Below are 18,971 nucleotides of genomic sequence, written 5' to 3'. Positions count from 1 at the left end.
GTTTGTGTGTAGCACACCATTGTGAACTGCCGCATAGCTGTGGTTACCATTGGTGGTTATAGACGCATACATTTTACTTGTTAAATTTTCTCTTAGCACTTTGCTTGTGGTTCTCCAGAGGTCTTTCATGGCCCTGCTCTACTGTCAGGTGGAACACTAAGCCTAGTCTCAGAGGTACCAACATACCTCTCACCCACTAGCCATTCCTAAGTGCGACCTCTTTTCCTGACCATATAAATTTACCTAACACTATAGATGGACAATTTCCCAAAGTTTCTCCAGCCAGCTTATTCAACATGTGCATCCTGAAGCAGTGTAGCATCTGTTTCGTTTTCACCAACAACCCTCTACTCCTAGTCGACACAAACTCATCATGTGAAAGATGCAACTATATCAAGAACCTTGAATCCATGCTCAAACACACCAGTCAGTACATATGACAATGAGCGGGTTGTCAGCATGCACACACCACCTCCTACTGTACCCAAGCCCACATCACACATACCTGCATATGCGGAAACATATCTAAACACCAGAGACCTCATAAACACAAGCACACTACACATAATACTTCCTCTGCAGGACACAATACACATAATAGCTCACGCACCAGTGTCTTACTTGTCAAGCCCTTAAGGTAAACCACAAAACCAAACATTAATCACAGGTGATTCCATTGTGAGACGTACAGCTATCCCTCTCACCAGGCTGGATAAAGAAAAGGCCATGATCATCTGTCTGTCAGGTGCTAGGATACGCCATATCACACGCACTCAAGTCTCTCAACAACAGGTACTGTTAGGACTCTGTCATAGTCCGTGTTGGTGTGAATAACTTGAGACGTACCTCTCTGGACTACATGAAGAGAGACATGACTGAGCTGGCAGACTGTGTCTCAGGCATGTATATCCCTAGCCTTAAGCAGCATTTTACCTTCACCTAGGATGATGCCTCAATACAAACAGGAAATAATTGACTTCAATAATTGGCTTTGTTTCTGGTGTGATTTTAAGGGGAACCAGTATCTGTCAGCCTGGGATGACATGATCGACAGACCTTGATGCTTTGCCAGAGATGGTCTTCATCTGTCATCCCTGGGATTTCGGCTCCTGGTTAAGGCTCTTGCCACCCCCATAGTGCCTTTTATGCAGTGCCTCAAGGACAAAATTCCCGACATAAAAACTCCATCTAAAAACAACCTCAGGGTTATGCAGCTAAATGTTAGGAGACTTAACACGAAACTGCACTCACTGGAAGCAGTTCTCACCTTGGAAGACGCAGACGTTTGTGCAGTCACAGAGACCTGGTTCAAGACTGTGGAGAGCACCCCAGCCATACCGGGTTACACCTCCTTCCACACGTTCAGACCACAAACTGAAGACATGAAAACTAAAGAAGGCGGGGTATATCAATATTCATTAAAAATAAATACACCTCCAGATTGGTTAAACAGTATGATTCCCTGGAGATACTTTAGGTGCAATTACCTGTTGGGAAGACACCTATTCAAGTCATTGCCAGCTACAGGACCCCCTCCCTGAATCAGGACACCCAGTCTGCCTGTTTGGATCTACTTGAGTCTATCAAGATACATCCAAACACCATGGTTTTGAGCGACTTTAACTACCCATCCATTGACTGGGTAAATTACTTGTGCTCAAACCCACTTGCCCAAAGGTTCCACGAGTTTAACTCCAATGCCCTTGACCAGTTGGTTGACACTCCCATAAGGGGTGCCAACATCCTGTATCTGGTGCTTACCAATATGGGTGACCACTGAAGCACCCCCACTGTGAGGTCTTCCCTGGTGAGATCTGACCGCATAGCAGTCTCATTTGAAGTAACTGTCACACCTGACCCCTCCTCCCCCAGCGGCAACTAAACAACTTTTCCAAAACAGATTATAACCTCTTACGGGATGTTATAAATAGCTTCACTGCACCTCCACCCTCAGATGGAATTGGCAGCTATGCCGAGTTCTACACCAGTGCTGTATACAAACAGCTGTATAACTGCTTTGACTTGGTCGTACCTGATAGGACCAAAACAAGCTCCTCTAGGAAGAGCAATCCTGCCTGGTGGAAAACTGCCATTAACAGGCTTTCCAGTAAGAGGAAGAAATTGCTATCGAAGAGTAAGAGGGAGTGAGCCCTAAACTGGAAAAACTCCCTCTTCAGCTTAAACATGCAAATAAGACTACTTGTGAAGTCTTACAAAGCAAACTACATATCCAGATTAGCTTCTTCATCTAAGGACAACCGTAAGGCATTCTTTAGTCACATCTATAACTTAAAAGGAAAGGCCCAGATTTGTGCCAAACTGGTAGTCACTGATACCACATATACTGACCCTGTGGCCATATCTAACTTGTGGTCCAATGGGTTCTGTGAAAACTTTGCTCCCCTGTCCCTGCCACATGTACCCCATGACATCCCTACTTCCTATCCCCTACCTTGTATCTTTAAAGAGCATGTCGTAAATGCCCTCTCTAAGGCTAAAAACACAGCATTTATAGAGCATGATAACATCCCAGGCTGTGTCCTATGTGGGCTCCAACAAGAATTAGCAACACCATTGGGTACTTTTTTCAGTCATAGTCTAGGCACCAGCTTCATCCCAGCTGAATGGAAAATGGCCACCGTTATTCCCTTGCACAAAGGTGGTGCTTCCACTGACCCTGGGAACTATAGACCTATTAGCCTGATTAGCCTTATCTGCAAGACCATGGAGCAAATCATCATGGACCTTATCAACAAAGATATAGGTAATCTCCAAACACTTGACTGTACTCAGTTTGGATTTGTCAAAGGGAGATCATATCTGTTAAACCGGGTGGACTTCCTTGAGACAGTCACCAAGGCCTTGGATAAGGGGAAATCTGTCCATGCAGCCTACCTAGACTTAGCCAAGGCGTTTGACACTGTCTCCCCACTCAGACATCATTGACAGACTCACCTAGCTACTTATCAACCCTTATATCATTAGATGGGTCGCTAACTGGCTCACTGATAGAGCCCATATAATCAAAATAGAGAAATCCACCTCCAACAGCAGACCTGTAACCAGTGGTGTTCTACAAGGATCAGTCCTGGGACCTCTGCTGTTTAGAATCTATTTCTCCGAAGTACAAGCAAAAACTAAAAGTCTGTGGCTGACAAAGTTTTCTGATGACCGCAAACTAGGAGTGGTCATAGAATCTTCAAATGATGTCAGCATCGTATAAGAGGCTTTTGCACAAACAAATCATTTGTGCCAAAGTCATGGCCTTAAACGCAATACAAAAAAAAATGTATTATCATCCCTTTCTGTAAGGGTGATGTTCCTCCTAACTACCACATCAATAGCAATACCTTAAGTACGCAGTCAGTGGTGAGAGACCTGTGCGCACTGGTTGACAGCAACCTACCTTTGACCACCATGTCTCCACAGTGGTAAGAAGGGCATTCTGTATTGCTCATCTCATAAGTAAGGGCATTGCCTCCAGGAAAAAAAGAAGTTATAACCTCCCTGTACTCTTCCCTCATCAGGCCAGTAATTGAGTACAACACCCCTTTTGGTATGCACCTTTCCAAGCACCTGCAGCAGTTGGAGAGACTACAAAGGTTCCTTATAAAGAAAATTCAGGATCTTCAGCATTTGTCCTATCTGGATCATCTGAAATCACTATCACTTTATTCTTTTTCATACAGACTACTCAGAGGCGATCTGTGCCTTGCATACAAGGCAATCTCTGACCCTGCTGTATTGGAAATGCTGCAGGTCCGTAAGTCAAATGGTACACGGATTGTGCACTCTACAGACCTTAACCTGGTATATGACATTAATAGAACCTGCTGGAGGGACAGATTTTTCTCCCAGAGGTTACCACACCTTTGGAATAGACTCCACTTCATGTCGAACAGCATCTCAATGGCCCTTGTCAAATGCAGTTCGGATGATTGGATGAGAAACCATAAATTCACCCCATAGGTTCCACCTGTGTCTTTCTTGGACAGGGGCAATTGGTGCTGATCGTGAAAATAAGGGTAGAACTTGGCTAGGCTTGTAAGGGGTCTAGGACCATTAGCCTAGTAACTTCCTATGCTTCTATGATTCTAGGAATTGGGAATGGATGCATTTTAAGATTTTTAATAGTGGAGATAAGATTGCTGTTGACCTAAAATCAGAAAATTCTGTACCTGCTCCTCCTTTATGAAGTGGTGTGATGTAAGATATTTTGCAAATTTTGGGAACATACTGTTCGGTTATGGAGCGACTGATCAAAATGGAGACTGGATAGGAGATAGTGCTGGCAGGTACCTTGAGGTATTCAGAAGGTAAATTGTCAGCAGTGAGAGAAGTAGGTCTGAGTTTGTTGAATAATGTTTTTATGGTGCTGGTTTGCACAGGTTTGAAGGAGAAGGCATTGGATGGATCTTTTTTAGTTTAACAAGAAAAGGCAACAACAAGATCTGAGGTATGGAGGGGGACTAGAGTATTACAGGTAAGGGAGGAGCTCGAGAGTTTGCAGTATCTACAAGCTGTAAAAAGCATCCGAGTTGGATCCAAACCCACATGTTGAGGAAGAATGAAAACAGACAACACAGATGGAACGTTATGGAAAGTACACAACTTTGTTTTTATCTACACAGAACAAAGGAAATCAGAAAATCAGATCAGCTATTTGTTTCCTTCTCACCAAAAAGACTGGGTTATCCATTTTCTAAAGTCACTCTAGCTAAATGGATTACTGATTGCATTTCTTGGATCTATTCTTAGCAAGGCATTTCCCTACCTAAACCACCCAAAGCTGACTCAGCTATATCCATGGCTACTGCATCTGCCTTTTGGACAAGAATATCTATTGATAATATTTGTGCAGTGGCCACATGGTCCAATGCACATACCTTTGTTACTCATTACAAATTGGATCTAATATCCAGAAGTAGAGCTGCCTTTGGTTTGGCAGTACTCTAGAATATCCTTCCATGAGGGCCACCCAAGGTCAATGTAGCTGGGGACTGTGTCCCACTAGTTGAGGAAAAATGAAAAGGACATCATCAGACTTATAAGTTATGTACTTAACATAACTAGGCATCTGTATTGTCCATTTTCATTCTTCCTGAACTTCCCTTCCATCCATCCCCAGTCCTGAAATCTTCTGGAGGAACCAGTTGGATTGTTATTTGAACTTATAGTTTCGGATTTGAGCCTTTTTCTTTCAGCTATCCCTGTTTATATCCAATTCTTGGATCTTTATGGCAACAAACTCAATCTGAGGTACTGGGGAAAGACAAGGGCATTATGAGTAGAGGGAGGAGCTCAAGAGCTGGATCCAAAGTCTAGAGTATGCGGCCGAGTCGGATCAAAGGCATGTGTTGAGGAAGAATGAGAGTGGAGAACAAGGATGCCTAGTTATTGTGAGTACATAACTTATAATTTATGTTTGTGCTATATGTAGGAGTCTTAACTGCTGATGAAGTTTATCATTACCTCCTGTCCTGGGTAAGTTAAAATTTGAGCTGAGGTAAGCTCCATGTGGTTTCCTATATTGCTTCCTTCTCAGTGATATATGAATCTGGAAGAAAAGCAATGCCCAGATTTCTGTTCTCAATCCTCACTATTTAAAAACTAGTGTCTTTTCCTTAAAAAAAAAAAAAAACGGGGGTTTTGGGGAGCAAAGCACTGGGTGGCTGTTTTTCTGCTAGGATATATCTACCAGAAGTGGTAACTAGTTGTTAATTTTCAATGTTATTGCATCAGCATTGTCATATAGTATAGAGTTAAATTTGCCTTCATTCAGCAGGAAAAGAGTCCCCATATTGAAGGCTCAAAGGAAAAGAACTCTTTGTCATGGATGTTTGGCTACCTTTAGAACAGTGAAAAACTGCTTGAATGTCTGCAGATTTGCTGTAGAATAAGCACATATAATTTATTGCCTTTTAAAAATATCCTGTTAATAGTAATAATTTTCACAGACTTATGTGTGCAGTAAAGAATCGCCATTTGGTAAGGAGGAGTACTTACACTGAACAGTGGCTTTAAGGAATTTATTGAGACAAGATTATGTTCAGCAGAATGTACTTTAGGGGCTTATTTTCTCTTTTAGAACAACATAGGAGAGCCTGGTAATAAAAGGCCAAGTATTGTATCTGACAAGCAAGTAAAGTTGGTAGCAGATGTACAGGCAAAGAGAATGGAAGATCAAATTAACGATGAACATTTAAGGAGGATTGAACATATGTTCCATGAAGCTGATACTGATGGTGGTGGAGGTATTCAGATTATTATTTCCATTATTATTGGCATTTTTGAGATCTATGTCTGTATTTAATGATGATTAGTATTGCTAATTCTGAAAAATTAACTACATACGTTAAATAACTAAATAAAATTAAAGCATGAGTTGCAACCAAGAAAATGATTTTTGAACAACATCTGTGAAACCAATAGCACTGCATTCCTAAAATATAGTTATTTTGTTTAATATGGGTGGTGAGTTGATTCATAATTGACCATTTTCAGCCATAAGATGGGACCAAAAGTATAGATGTATTAGGATGAACACTAGTTAGATGCAGAAGTTATCACTATAGCATATGTTTGTAGTAGTACATACATTTCAGTGTCTACAGAGATGATATATATGCATAAATATTAAAGTATACAAGAAAACTTTACAAGAAAACTATAGTGAAGTAGCTCACAGAAAATGTAAAAAAAATTCTGGTAGTATGTTACAGGTTACCAGAGTTAGTCTACAGGCAATAAACAGTACAAACTTAAATGGTACAGCTCAAGTACAAACACATTTGAATAATGTGGCAATGATCATAGAACCATAGGATCCTAGGTTCATAGGCAAGTGGGTACTTTTCCATTATCGGGGCAACAGCTCTAACGGGGTAGCACGCGCACGGAAAGATTGCACAGCTGTTAGCCCTGAAGCGGTTATTTTGAAAGAGATAAAAAAAGACATGAATGTGTTGCAGTGTTTGTCTGGTTTAACAGAAGTAACTTGACACATCAAGAGGAGTACACAAGCAGAACCACAACATGTATGTGCACATAATGTAGCCTTTTTAATTGATACTAAACCATTCAGTGAGATAAACGAAAGTCACAATTTTAAATGCAGCTCAGGCAGTAAGCACATCCATGATGTAGGGATTGAGATGATAGCTAAACATTATTTGCAAGTAACACATCAGTTTTGCAGTGGGTTGGATGTGATGGAGTATGCAGAACACTTGTCGTGCTTGGGATCGCCATGACAGATAAGGAAGTAAAATAAACACTGTGAAATAAAATAAAATGAACGAGGAGACACTGATGAACCTGGAATGTTCGTAAATTGTTACCTTGTCATTTGCTATATGATATTGCATACTAAAATAAGAAAGCCTATTTTAATCAGATTCTAGATAAATACTTTTTTAAAAATCTTAGAACAGGATAATATGAGCTCGGAGGCTGAAAAAAAAACTTTCTTAATATTGTCATGGACTGGCTTGAGACGCAGTTTATTTTCATTTCGTAGAAGCACAAAGCTGCATGTACACGACAGAAGGTGACACTGTGCTGGAGGCATGTGCAGTATTATTTCTGGTCACGTTTAAGGGGATTTCACTTTGAATCATACAAGTAGGGGTGTAAAGGCTGTTGAAATCTGGGCCCGTATACTTAAAGGAAAATGGGGTTATTTCACTACTGACCGCAACTTAGACAGAAGCTGTGATGTGACTGTTGTATGAAGTTTTACTTTTAATTGCATGAAATAAATTCCCATATCAGCAGCGGTGCGATCTTTGCAAGCGCATGCTAACATTCCAAGTGCTTATTACAGCTGTTGCCCTAATAACGGAAAAGTACCGGCAAATGTTAGGCTAGCCGTCCTTTTTGGCTATTTTAAGCCTAGTCAATTTCTCTCAAAGGTGAAAACCAAACCCTGCACCTTGCGTCTGTGAGATAGTCACCTTAACCATTATGACATCCCCCAACCTTCATTACAACTATGCCCTTATTGATAAAGAATAATACTTTTATTACATGGATGTCTTTGGCAGAAACCAGTGTTAAGTAAAGCAAGCAATACAGAGACAGACAACTGTATTTACAGTAAATAATTGGAAGAACAAATGCAACCAACTTTAAAGATTTTATTATCCAAATTCTAAAAAACAACATGTTTAGTGCACTCAGAAATTCTCAAAGTATTTACCAAGCAACAGGACACTTTCACCGTGTTAACATGCTGCTGTCAGGTAGATTAGGAATTGGGAATGGATGCATTTTTCTAAGATTTATGATAGCTGAGATAATATTGCTATTGGATTAAAAATTAGAAAATGCTGTACATGTCCCTCCTTTATGAAGTTTATGATGTACGTTATTTTCAGATTTTGGGAACATACTCCTCAATTATGGAAATATGGCAGAAAGTAAAATAAATTAATCTGATGTTGTCCATTTCATTATGCATCACAAATTGGTTTTTGAATCCATCTTCAGATCCGTCCTCGGATCCAACTTAGCCAATTCTTCCAGACATACGATCCAAGCCTTAATCTTCTCTCTCTCCCATGATAGCTCACTCCTTTTCAAACCCTCAGATCTCATTTGCCACCTTCCAGCACAGACGCGATTGCGAGCCTCTCTTCAGATAAGTAAGATTTTCTTGTAATTTCTTGTAATTTTCAAACTCTTTCTTCCTTATTGTCTTTAGCATACTTTTAGAGATTAACCTCCCCGCCTGTTAGTTTTCTTCAGTTTTTTTATGGCTTTAGAACTCTTCCCGCCTTCACATGTTCTCCTTCTCTTTCCATTTCTCTTTCTCCTTTCAAAAAAAAAAAAAAAAAAAAAAGCTTTCCCCTCTATTTTTTAGCTGTAACCTTTAGTGGTAGAGTAGTTGATTGTGAGTGTGTGTGTGTGTGTGTTTGTGCGAATAGCACTTAGGTGAGTGCGCTTCTCCAACATGTCAGACAAGCCGGACAAACCCTCTGGCTTTAAGAGGTGTGACTCTTGTGGGCATAATATTCCCAGTTGGATGCTCAAAGGAGGTACATTTATTGCTTGGGTCTGGGGTACTTGGAGATGCCGTGTGACATCTGCTCAGGCATCAGTCCCCGGGCCCTCACTGACAGGAGGAATAAGCTTTTTTGAGAGGGCTTCTTCCTTCGTCTGGAGCCCAGACTCCTGTTCAAAAGAAGTGTGTCCCCTGTGCTTCCCCGGGGTATCAGCTTCTACTGCAGAAAAACACAAGAAGCTTTCAGATCCATTGACATTGGATCCCTCCTGCCCTCTCTTCTCTCCGGATCCAAGAGGCCCCTTGGATCCAGGGGAGTCGGAGCCAACCAAACCTCCTGGTCTGCCAGATTCCACAGACCTCGGGTCCTAGCAGCCACTTGGAGGTGTCGGAAATCATCCAGATCCACAGCTCCTCATCTCTAGAGCAGACCCCAGGTCACACCCAACCGAATCGGAGATCTCGGAGTTATACTCCGCACCAGAGCAAGTCCCTCTCATCGGCTCAGACTGTCCGGCCAAACATGTCACCGGTTTGGTCGACTCATTCCTCCCTGTCTTCTCGATCCTTTCAGCTCTCCCACTCCTGATATGGATCGGATGATGATGAGTTTCCTCAAAGCCTAGATCCAGATGGGGATTTTGCCTTCTTCGACCCATGCTGGATCTCTGAGAACTCCAACCCCGATATCGCAGCCTCCTCCTCTGATACAGTCCTCGGCTTCGTAGCTGCAGGGCTTAGTACTCCCAAGTGGACCAGTGCCAGATCGTGGGATATCTCTTTCCCCAACTCTAACAGTGTCTCAGTCCGGCTCGGCCCAGATTCCATCGAAGTAGAGTGGGTTTGATCTGAAGTGTCAGCACCGGGTCCACAGAGCTAGTGTCGGCTCTGACATTCTCGGAACATCCCTTCTTCTGAGGGCCTCAGCCTTTGACAGCTTAGGGCCAGTGCCTTCTGGTGATGTCAGATCTGGGCTGGCCTCATCTCTTTCTCCCTTAGGGGCTTCAGCCTCCGGGGCAGGGGGGGTAGATTCTCCCAGCATCCTCAGCATTCCAGGTGACTGAGATGGCTTTCTTGACACAATGAGACACAGTCCCTCCTCCTCCAGGCCCTACCCAATCCCTTGTGGATCAAAACTTTGCTCCCTTCTGCCCGATCCTTGGTCAGCCACTGCCGGAGAGCCTCCAGACTACCTCTCAGCAAGGGGTTTCCCTGTCTTTCGAGTCCTCCCTGAGTATCCTGTGGAGGAGGTCCCCTGGAAGCATCTGTGCAAGAAGAAGTACCTAGACTCCCCTTTGGAGTTGCTGACAGAGGACACTGACTTCGAAGGGGAAGGGTCCCCCGATCTCCACTGGACGATATCTTCTTTGGAGATATCTTAGAAATCTGAAACAAAAGGGTGGATGGACTTCCCAACCCCCTTCCTCAGAGGAGTCAGTGTTCCTGGAGGCATTCAGAACAGGACCATCTACATCTTGGATGATCCCCCACCGGTGGATCAGCTTATTGACCTCATCACCTGCCGGGCTTGGAAGGCGCTTGACACCATGGAACCAATCTGTAAGTGAGCAGAAGTACCTTAGCCCACCTCAAAATCGCCCCTTCTGGAGTAAAAGTGTTCAGATTTATGCCGCTGTGGTGTCGGCAGCCAACAAAAAAGAGCTAGCTGAACAGAGTTCTACTGTTCACCCCTGAACAAAGAGTCTTGGGCCTTGGACAGACATGGGAAGTGGGTGTATGCCTCAGCCACTTTTTCACTGAGAGCATTGGGTTACCTGGCACACTTCACGTGCCTCAAAGGAGATTTGGTGAAGGAAATCTCCACCTCTCTGACAGTCACTGTCAGAGGAAAACTTCAAAAAGGTTTCTACCCAGCTGAATCCTGAATCAGTTATTTGTTTGGTTGAGACCCTCTTGGCGAATGGTCATATCACTAGGGGAATTGATGACAGCACCCAGCTTGCAGTCATCTGGAAACTTGGTCAGCCATAGCCCACTGTTTTTAGCCTGTATCTCAGAAAAGTATATCCCAAATAACAGAGGCCCAAAGACTGAACCCTGGGATAAGCCGCTCGTTACGGGTCTACTACTTGAGGTGGCTTCCCCTATTTTGACTAGGTGGGTTCTATCAGTGAGCCCATTAGCTACCCATCTAGTAACATACGGATTGATGCCTAGTTGAGTATTATGCCCTAGTGGGGAACAGTATTGAAGGCTTTGGCCAGGTCAAGGTAAGCGGCATACGCAGTCTTCTCCTCATCCATGGCTTTGGTGAATGTCTCGAAGAAGTTGACCAAATTTAACAGACATGGCAAAATGTGTGGGATCGAGTGTTTCGAGGTTGCCAATGTCCTTGTTAATGAGGTCCATGGTAATCCATTCCATGGCTTTGCAGATCAGGTTAGTTAGGCTGATGGATCTGTCATTTTCCAGATTGATAGACGCTCCACCTTTGTGCAGGGGGATGACAGTGGCTGCCCTCCACTCATCTGGGACAAAGCCACCTTTGTGCAGGGGGATGACAGTGGCTGCCCTCCACTCATCTGGGACAAAGCCAGTGCTCAGGCTTTGGTTGAATAGGGCGCCTAGTGGCGCTGCAAGTTCCTGCCTAAGTTTATGTAGGATGCAGCCTGGGATGTTATTGCATCCTATGGAGGCTGTATTTTTTGCCTTTGAGAGAGCAGGGATGACCTGTTCCCTAGATATAAGGGGAAGGGGGCAGGTACTGGGGATGTCCTGATTTACTGATGGGGGGACAGAGGGGTGAAGTTTTTACTGAATCTGTCAGCCAGCAAGTTTGGTATATCTATGACATTTGTATATGTGGTGTCCTTGACCACCAGTTCTGAACAGATCTGGGCACTTCCTTTGAGACTGCGGACATATGTGTAGAAGGCCTTATGATTGTCTCTAGTAGATGTGGCCAATTTGGACTCAAAGTTTGCTTTGGAGGATTTCACTTGTGCTCTTATAGTTGCTTGTTCAGGCTAAGGAGATTTTGCCTCCAATTGGGCTCCTGCTCCTTCTTGGTCCTGGACAGCAATTTTTTCCTTTGTTATAAAGTTTATAGAGTTGTCAACATAGGTGAGTATATGCTGCATTCCTTGGATGTTCATGGACAGTTGCATTTCTGCTTACATAGAACTAGACCTCACAGAAAACCTGAGCAGTTATTCATTGCCTTTTCGCCAGATAGGTTCGGCCATTGTGTGTCTAAGGTTACATTAGCCAAATGGATTACGGAGTGTATCTCTGCAGTTTATTTTCAGCAAGGCAAGCAACTTCCCTGTCCAGTTGGAGCCCACTCTACCAGATCTATGTCAGCTTCATCAGCTTTTTCAGCTAGAACTCCAATTGATGAAATCTATGCCACAACTGCTTGGACCACAGCTGTTACATTTTTATCTCACTATAAGTTGGACATTATTTCCAGGAACAGAGCATCCTTTGGTTCCACAGTGCTCAGGCATATCCATCTTTGAGATCATCCCAGGGCTTATATATTTGGGAACTCTGACCCATTCATAATGCATAATGAAATGAACAACATCAGAGTAGAAGTTATGTACTTACCATAACTTGGTATCTTTGTTGTCCAATTTCATTATGCATCACATCCCACCTTCCTTCCCTCTTCCTAGTACAACTGAGAGTGATCAAGAGGATTACTGAACCCACTGATTCCTAGTTTTGGCTTCAGTAGGTCTCTTTCTCTGTATCTCTATTACCTTTGGGATAGCCATCTTGAGGAAGGGGCAGCAAACTCGATCTGAGGGTTTGAAGAGGAGTGAGGCATCAAGGGAGAGGGAGGAGCTTGAGGCTCGAATCGTATGTGTAGAAGAAATGGCCAATTTGGATTCAAGGACTGATCCGAAGACCCATTCATTATGCCTAATGAAACTGGACAACACAGCTACCAAGTTATGGTAAGTACATAACTTCTAGTATATAAAAAGGAAAAGACAATCATAGAAATTTGCGAACATGTAAAAGCCAGAATGGGATATTCTGGTTAGGGATCATGGAGACAAGAGTTGGACTAGGACATACTGGGTAGGAAGTATAAAAAAGAAAAGCAGGGTTAACATCTGCTTTACAGCAGCGTTTTTTTGCCCAGTGGCCCACCCCCACCAAGAACTGAGGTTCTTCAACTGTTTCAGTGGCATCAAGTTCAGTCACCCTAAATTGTTAAAACATCTGTCCTTTCACTGCTCAGAAGTGCACCCCCTTGGCACCAAACCTTTCCTTTGCACTGCTTCAAAGTTATTTGTATTTTCACTCTTCCATTTTCAGCTTAGTGTAACCCCCATCTGCTTTTCCAGACCTTAACCACTTTCTGAACTTACATCCCATTCTCTTCTCACTACCTGTGCCTGCAGCATTATGTATTCCCGTAGTATTCTAAGTATTTTGATCTTTCATTTGACTGTAAAAGTTCCACCCAACCCTGTACACACCACCACTGCAGACATTTTCCTTCAGATTTTTTTAAATCAACTAAAAGAAAAACTCCTCCTGATGTCACACTCTGGTATCCAGAAGCCCTTCATTATCTTTTTGTTTCAAGATCCTGAAGGTCCCACAGTCTCCCCCAATCAAATCTCACTTTGCTCTTTGCTTCATAATTTTTTTTTTACTGTTTTTACTGTTAGTGAAGTCATCACCCAAATTTTAATCTCAAAACCATTTTAAGCACTTAACAAATGACAAACCGCTGTGAGTAAATCCTTTACACATTATATAAACTGGTACTATCAACATGCTGCTATTCATACAGCAGAAAATTTGAGAGAATCTTCCTTACCAGATCTAAAGCTACCAACTTGTTATATACTGCTATTACTGACACCTAGTGAAGTGTGTAGCAAATGACATTTCAACATGTTTATATAACTCTGGGGGAAAAAGTCACAATTTAACTACTCTCTCTGGATAAAGATTTAAACACACCGTGAAATGCTTCCTGCAGCTTATATTCAGCATAAAGAGTAACCCAGCAAAAAAGGAACACTTAACACTGTTTCCAAAGATGGTCCAAGATTAAACCAATGATTCATAAGTTTATACAGAAACAGGCCACCTGACTTATTTAATCTAGGCTGTGCTATACTGTGGGATCATAAGTGCAAAGTGGAAAACAAAACTAAGATGTCATGGCAATCCCCATCACACCATTTATTTGGAGGAAGGGGAGTAAATTACAGTAGCTTCTAAGGCCTTACACTGCAAGGGAGACCACAGTGTGATGAAAAATACTTTTTCCATTTCTAGGTGACATGAAGTTTTCCTTTAAATATAAACTTTTTAGTTTATCTGCAGCAGGCCTTTATTTTTATTCACCTATTACTTTCCCTCTTCATAAGCAGTCTCACCGGCACGTAGTACCCTCCCCCCAGTTTAACCCATGCTAAGTGGTCTTTTCAGCAGAATCACCCCATCAGTGTCACAGGAAAAACAAATCAGCAAGATCTCATGATTAAGAGATGGCATAACACTGTGAAACCAAGAATGTCATTAATATTATGAGGCCAATAATTCAAACCCTGTCAATTAAAAAAGCTGTTCTGTGAACCACATGAAGCCTGTTGCATTGGGATATGGTCTATAATTGCTATAGTATGCTTGCTAGTTACTGGTTCATTAAAATTAAACTTGTTGACTAGCCACCAAGTCATGACACATATCTCAACTAGTCAAACAACTGGTGAATAAGGAAATCAAAGGTGTAATAAAGGGAAACCTCGCAATTCCAGTGAAGCCTCAGTAGTGTATTGCATGTACAAGTGTAAGATTTGAACCAAATTGTTTACTATGTGAATAGGTGTATTCGTACAATTACTTGTGCACAAAGAAAAGACCTCTTTGTAGGCACACATGCTTAATTATACCCAATCTTATTAGATAACTTGCTGTCTAATTTACAAGACAACATGAGATTCAGAAATGCAGACCATAGCATGTGTATGTGAGAGGGGCGGCAGTGCAGAAGACAATTGTAATAGTTTGAATTTTGGCAGATCAGCCAGTCCACCTGGCTTTCACAGTATGCGCCACCTCCCAGATGAAGGTTATGGCAAACTTTGTTGGGGACTCAAGGACCAATAAGAAAGTGAATACTAGAAACAGAAAATCAGGACAACAGTGGGAGAAAAGGGTAGGTGGGGTGGAGAGGACTACATTGTCAGCAAGCTAGACCTGTAGGCAAGCTTGATTTAATTTCCTGGTCTCCATTTGCATTTCACATGAATAAAATGTTACAAAACCAGACCAAAGGTTCAGGATCACTCCAGTACTACTTTAATGGAGTTAAAGAATCATTCTAGACGAATCTAAGATGCCAAGAGTGATGTGGAGGTGAAAAGAGTGTCCGATAGAGTGATGTTTATGAAGCTGGAAATTGATGATGTAATGATGAATGTTGTTAGTGCATATGCTCCCCAGGTTGGGTGTGCAATTGATGAAAAAGAAAAATTTTGGAGTGAGTTGGATGAAGTGGTGGTGAGTGTTCTCAAAGGTGAGAGAGTGGTGATTAGAGCAGATTTCAATGGGCATGTTGGTGAAGGGAACAGAGGGGATGAGGAAGGGATGGGTAGGTATGGTGTTAAGGAGAGGAATGCAGAAGGTCAGATGGTAGTGGATTTTGCAAAAAGGGTGGACATGTCTGTGGTGAATATGTATTTTAAGAAGTGGGAGGAACATAGGGTGACGTACAAGAGTGGAGGAAGATGCACACAGGTGGATTATATCCTATGCAGGAGAGTCAGTCTGAAGGAGATTGGAGACTGTAAAATGGTAACAGGGGAAAGTGTAGTTAGACAGCATAGAATGTTGGTCTGTAGGATGACGTTGGTGATCATGAAGAGAAGTGTGAGGGCAGCACCAATGATCGAATGGTGGAAGTTGAAAAAAGGTGATTGTGAGGTGGAGTTCAGGGAAGAGTTAAGACAGGCACTGGGTGGCAGTGAAGATTTACCGAATAGGTGGGTAACTACAACAGAGCTGGTAAGGAAGACACCTAGAAAGGTGCTTGGTGTGACATCTGGACAGAGGAAGGAGGGCAAGGAGACCTGGTGGTGGATGAGGAAGTACAGGAGAGTATACAGAGAAAGAGATTGGCAAAGAAGAAGTGGGATTGTCAGAGAGATGAAGAAAGTAGACAGGAGTATAAGGAGATGAGGCGCATGGCAAAGAGAGAGGTGGCGAAGGCTAAGGATAACATATATGGAGAGTTGTATGAAAGGCTGGATGCTAAGGAGGGAGAAAAGGACCTGTACCAATTGGGTAGACAGAGAGACCAAGCTGGGAAAGATGTACAGCAGATAAGGGTGATAAAGGATAACGAAGGAAACGTACTCACAAGCGAGGAGAGTGTGTTGAGCAGATGGAAAGAGTATTTTGAGGGGCTGATGATTGAAGAGAATGAGAGCGAGAAAGTTGGATGACGCGGGGATAGTGAATCAGGAAGTGCAACGGATTAGCAAGGAGGAAGTAAGGACAGCTATGAAGATGATGAAGAATGGAAAGGCTGTTGGTCCAGATGGCATACCTGTGGAAGCATGGAGATGTTTAGGAGAGATGCCAGTGGAGTTTTTAACCAGATTGTTTAATGCAATCTTGGAAAGTGAGAGGATGCCTGAGGAGTGGAGAAAATTTGTTTTGGTACCGAATTTTAAGAATAAGAGTGATGTGCAGAGCTGCAGTAACTACAGAAGGATAAAACTGATCAGTCACAGCATGAAGTTATGGGAAAGAGTAGTGGAAGCTAGTTAAGAAGGGAGGTGATGATTAGTGATCAGCAGTATAGTTTCATGCCGGGAAAGAAAACTACAGATGCGATGTGTGCTCTTAGAGTGTTGATGGAGAAGTATAGAGAAGGTCAGAAGGAGTTGCATTGTGTCTTTGTGGACTTGGAGAAAGCATATGACAGGGTGCCTAGAGAGGAGTTGTGGTATTGTTTGAGGACGTTGGGAGTGGCAGAGAAATATGTAAGAGTGGTACAGGATATATACGAGGGTAGTGTGACAGTGGTGAGGTCTGCAGTGGGAGTGATGTATGCATTTAAGAAGGAGGTGGGATTACATCAAGGATCAGCTCTGAGCCCTTTTGTATTTGCAGTGTTGATGGACAGGTTGGCAGATGAGATCAGACAGGAGTCCCCGTGGGCTATGATGTTTGCAAATTATATTGTGAGGAGACCCTGGAAAGGTGGAGATATGTTCTAGAGAGGAGAGGAGAGGAATGAAGGTCAGCAGGACTAAGACAGAATATGTGTGCGTGAATGAGAGGGAGGATAGAGAAATGGCGAGGATGCAGGGAGTAGAGTTGGCGAAGGTGGATGAGTTTAAATACTTGGGATCACCAGTTCAAAGTAATGGTGAGTGTGGAAGAGGTGAAAAAGAGAGTAGAGGCTGATTGGAGTGGGTGAAGAAGAGTGTCAGGAGTGATTTGTGATAGACGGGTACCAGTAAGAGTGAAAGGGAAGGTCTACAAGAGGGTAGTGAGACCAGCTATGTTATATGGATTGGAGAATTTGGCATTGACAAAAAGGCAGGAGTCAGAGCTGGATGTGGCAGAGTTAAAGATGTTAAGAGTTGCACTGGGTGTGACGAGGATGGACAGGATTAGGAATAAGTATATCAGAGGGTCATGTCATGTTGGACAGTTTGGAGACAAAGCCAGAGAGGAGAGATTGCGTTGGTTTGGACATGTGCTGAGGAGGGATGCTGGGTATATTGGGAAAAGGATGCTAAGGATGGAGCTGCCAGGTAAGAGGAAAAGAGGAAGGCCTAAGATAAGGTTTATGGATGTGATGAGAGAGGGCATACAGGTGGTTGGTGTGACAGAGCAAGATGCACAGGACAGGAAGAAATGTAAACAGATGATCCGCTGTGCAGACCCCTAACGAGAACAGCTGAAAGCAAAAAAAAAGTAGCAGTTACTACAAAAAAGCAGGTGACAACAGAAACAAAAACAGCATCATGACTTCAAACCTCATACACAAAATAATCGGGTTACTCAACTATTAAAGAAAATTTAGGAAATCATTTTTGTCCTAAAATCTCAGGACATTTTCCATCCTTCATTTTTTTTTTGCAGGACGCAACTGCCCAATGAGGGACTGTGCTGTACACAGAGGGACGGTTGGCAACCCTGGGTATACAACTTAGATTGTATACAGCGGAGAGCCATTTATCAATTACATATAATAATTTTTAACTGCACGTTTTAAACCCACCAAGAAAAAGAAAAGATTTGAAAAAATGTAGTGTATACCCAATGCACATAGTCCCAGACACACACATGCGGGGGAATTGCAAAGCATGATTTAAAAAATTTACAAAGACAATCTGCAAATCTTAGGCAGTACTTGAGATGCAGTAAACCCTAAACAGACGTTCTTCATAACATTGTCAGAAACACAAACCACAGCATTAACAATAAAGTCTTAAAACTCAGTCACTGTCATAGCAGCGTATAAATATAAAATTAATGAATATGTGCTATATATTTATAGAGAACTTATTTTACCAGCTAATCTGCAGAAAGTTGTCAAAACCACAAAATGCATCAGGAAGAATCTAAATGACAACATTCCTTCCATACTCAAAACAATTAGTGTTATGTAGTCCTGTCTCACCGTAATTCTTGCTGGATGGGTTCGGAGCCGATCCTTGGCTCCGACTCAGCCGCTACTAAAGCTTGAGAGCTTTTACTGGCTCGAGGCTATCCCCTATCTCATGGTGCACCACGGCAATTCCCCAGATCTCATTTGCCACGAAAGCTTTGAGGTTGTCTTCTTACTGGCTCATTGGCTAAGTGAAATATTTTGATATTTTTGACTATATCTCTTCACTTTTCTCTTTAATAGTTTTTTTTCCTTTATTATCAGAGTGATTGTCGTGAGTGTTTGCTACCTCTGTCCTATTTTTTAAGGATTGTACGGCCCGTTTTAGTTAGAGGGCCGTAG

At 42.5% G+C, this 18,971-nt stretch overlaps 1 protein-coding gene across 1 annotated transcript in view; it reads left to right on the top strand.

The window, feature by feature from the left end:
- EFCAB8 (EF-hand calcium binding domain 8) overlaps positions 1–18,971 on the top strand; it is a 3,728,836-nt gene that overhangs the window by 122,808 nt on the left and 3,587,057 nt on the right. The window contains exon 2 of the mRNA XM_044089017.1: positions 6,089–6,254. Coding sequence (XP_043944952.1) covers positions 6,089–6,254 — 166 coding nt within the window. The remainder of the gene's footprint in view (positions 1–6,088; positions 6,255–18,971) is intronic.

Source organism: Protopterus annectens, chromosome 12.part0, assembly GCF_019279795.1.
Source record: "Protopterus annectens isolate FY-2018-M chromosome 12.part0, PAN1.0, whole genome shotgun sequence".
NCBI lineage: Eukaryota > Metazoa > Chordata > Ceratodontiformes > Protopteridae > Protopterus > Protopterus annectens.
The sequence above is the reverse complement of the archived record's forward strand: the minus strand, read 5'-3'. Positions and strand labels throughout refer to the sequence as shown.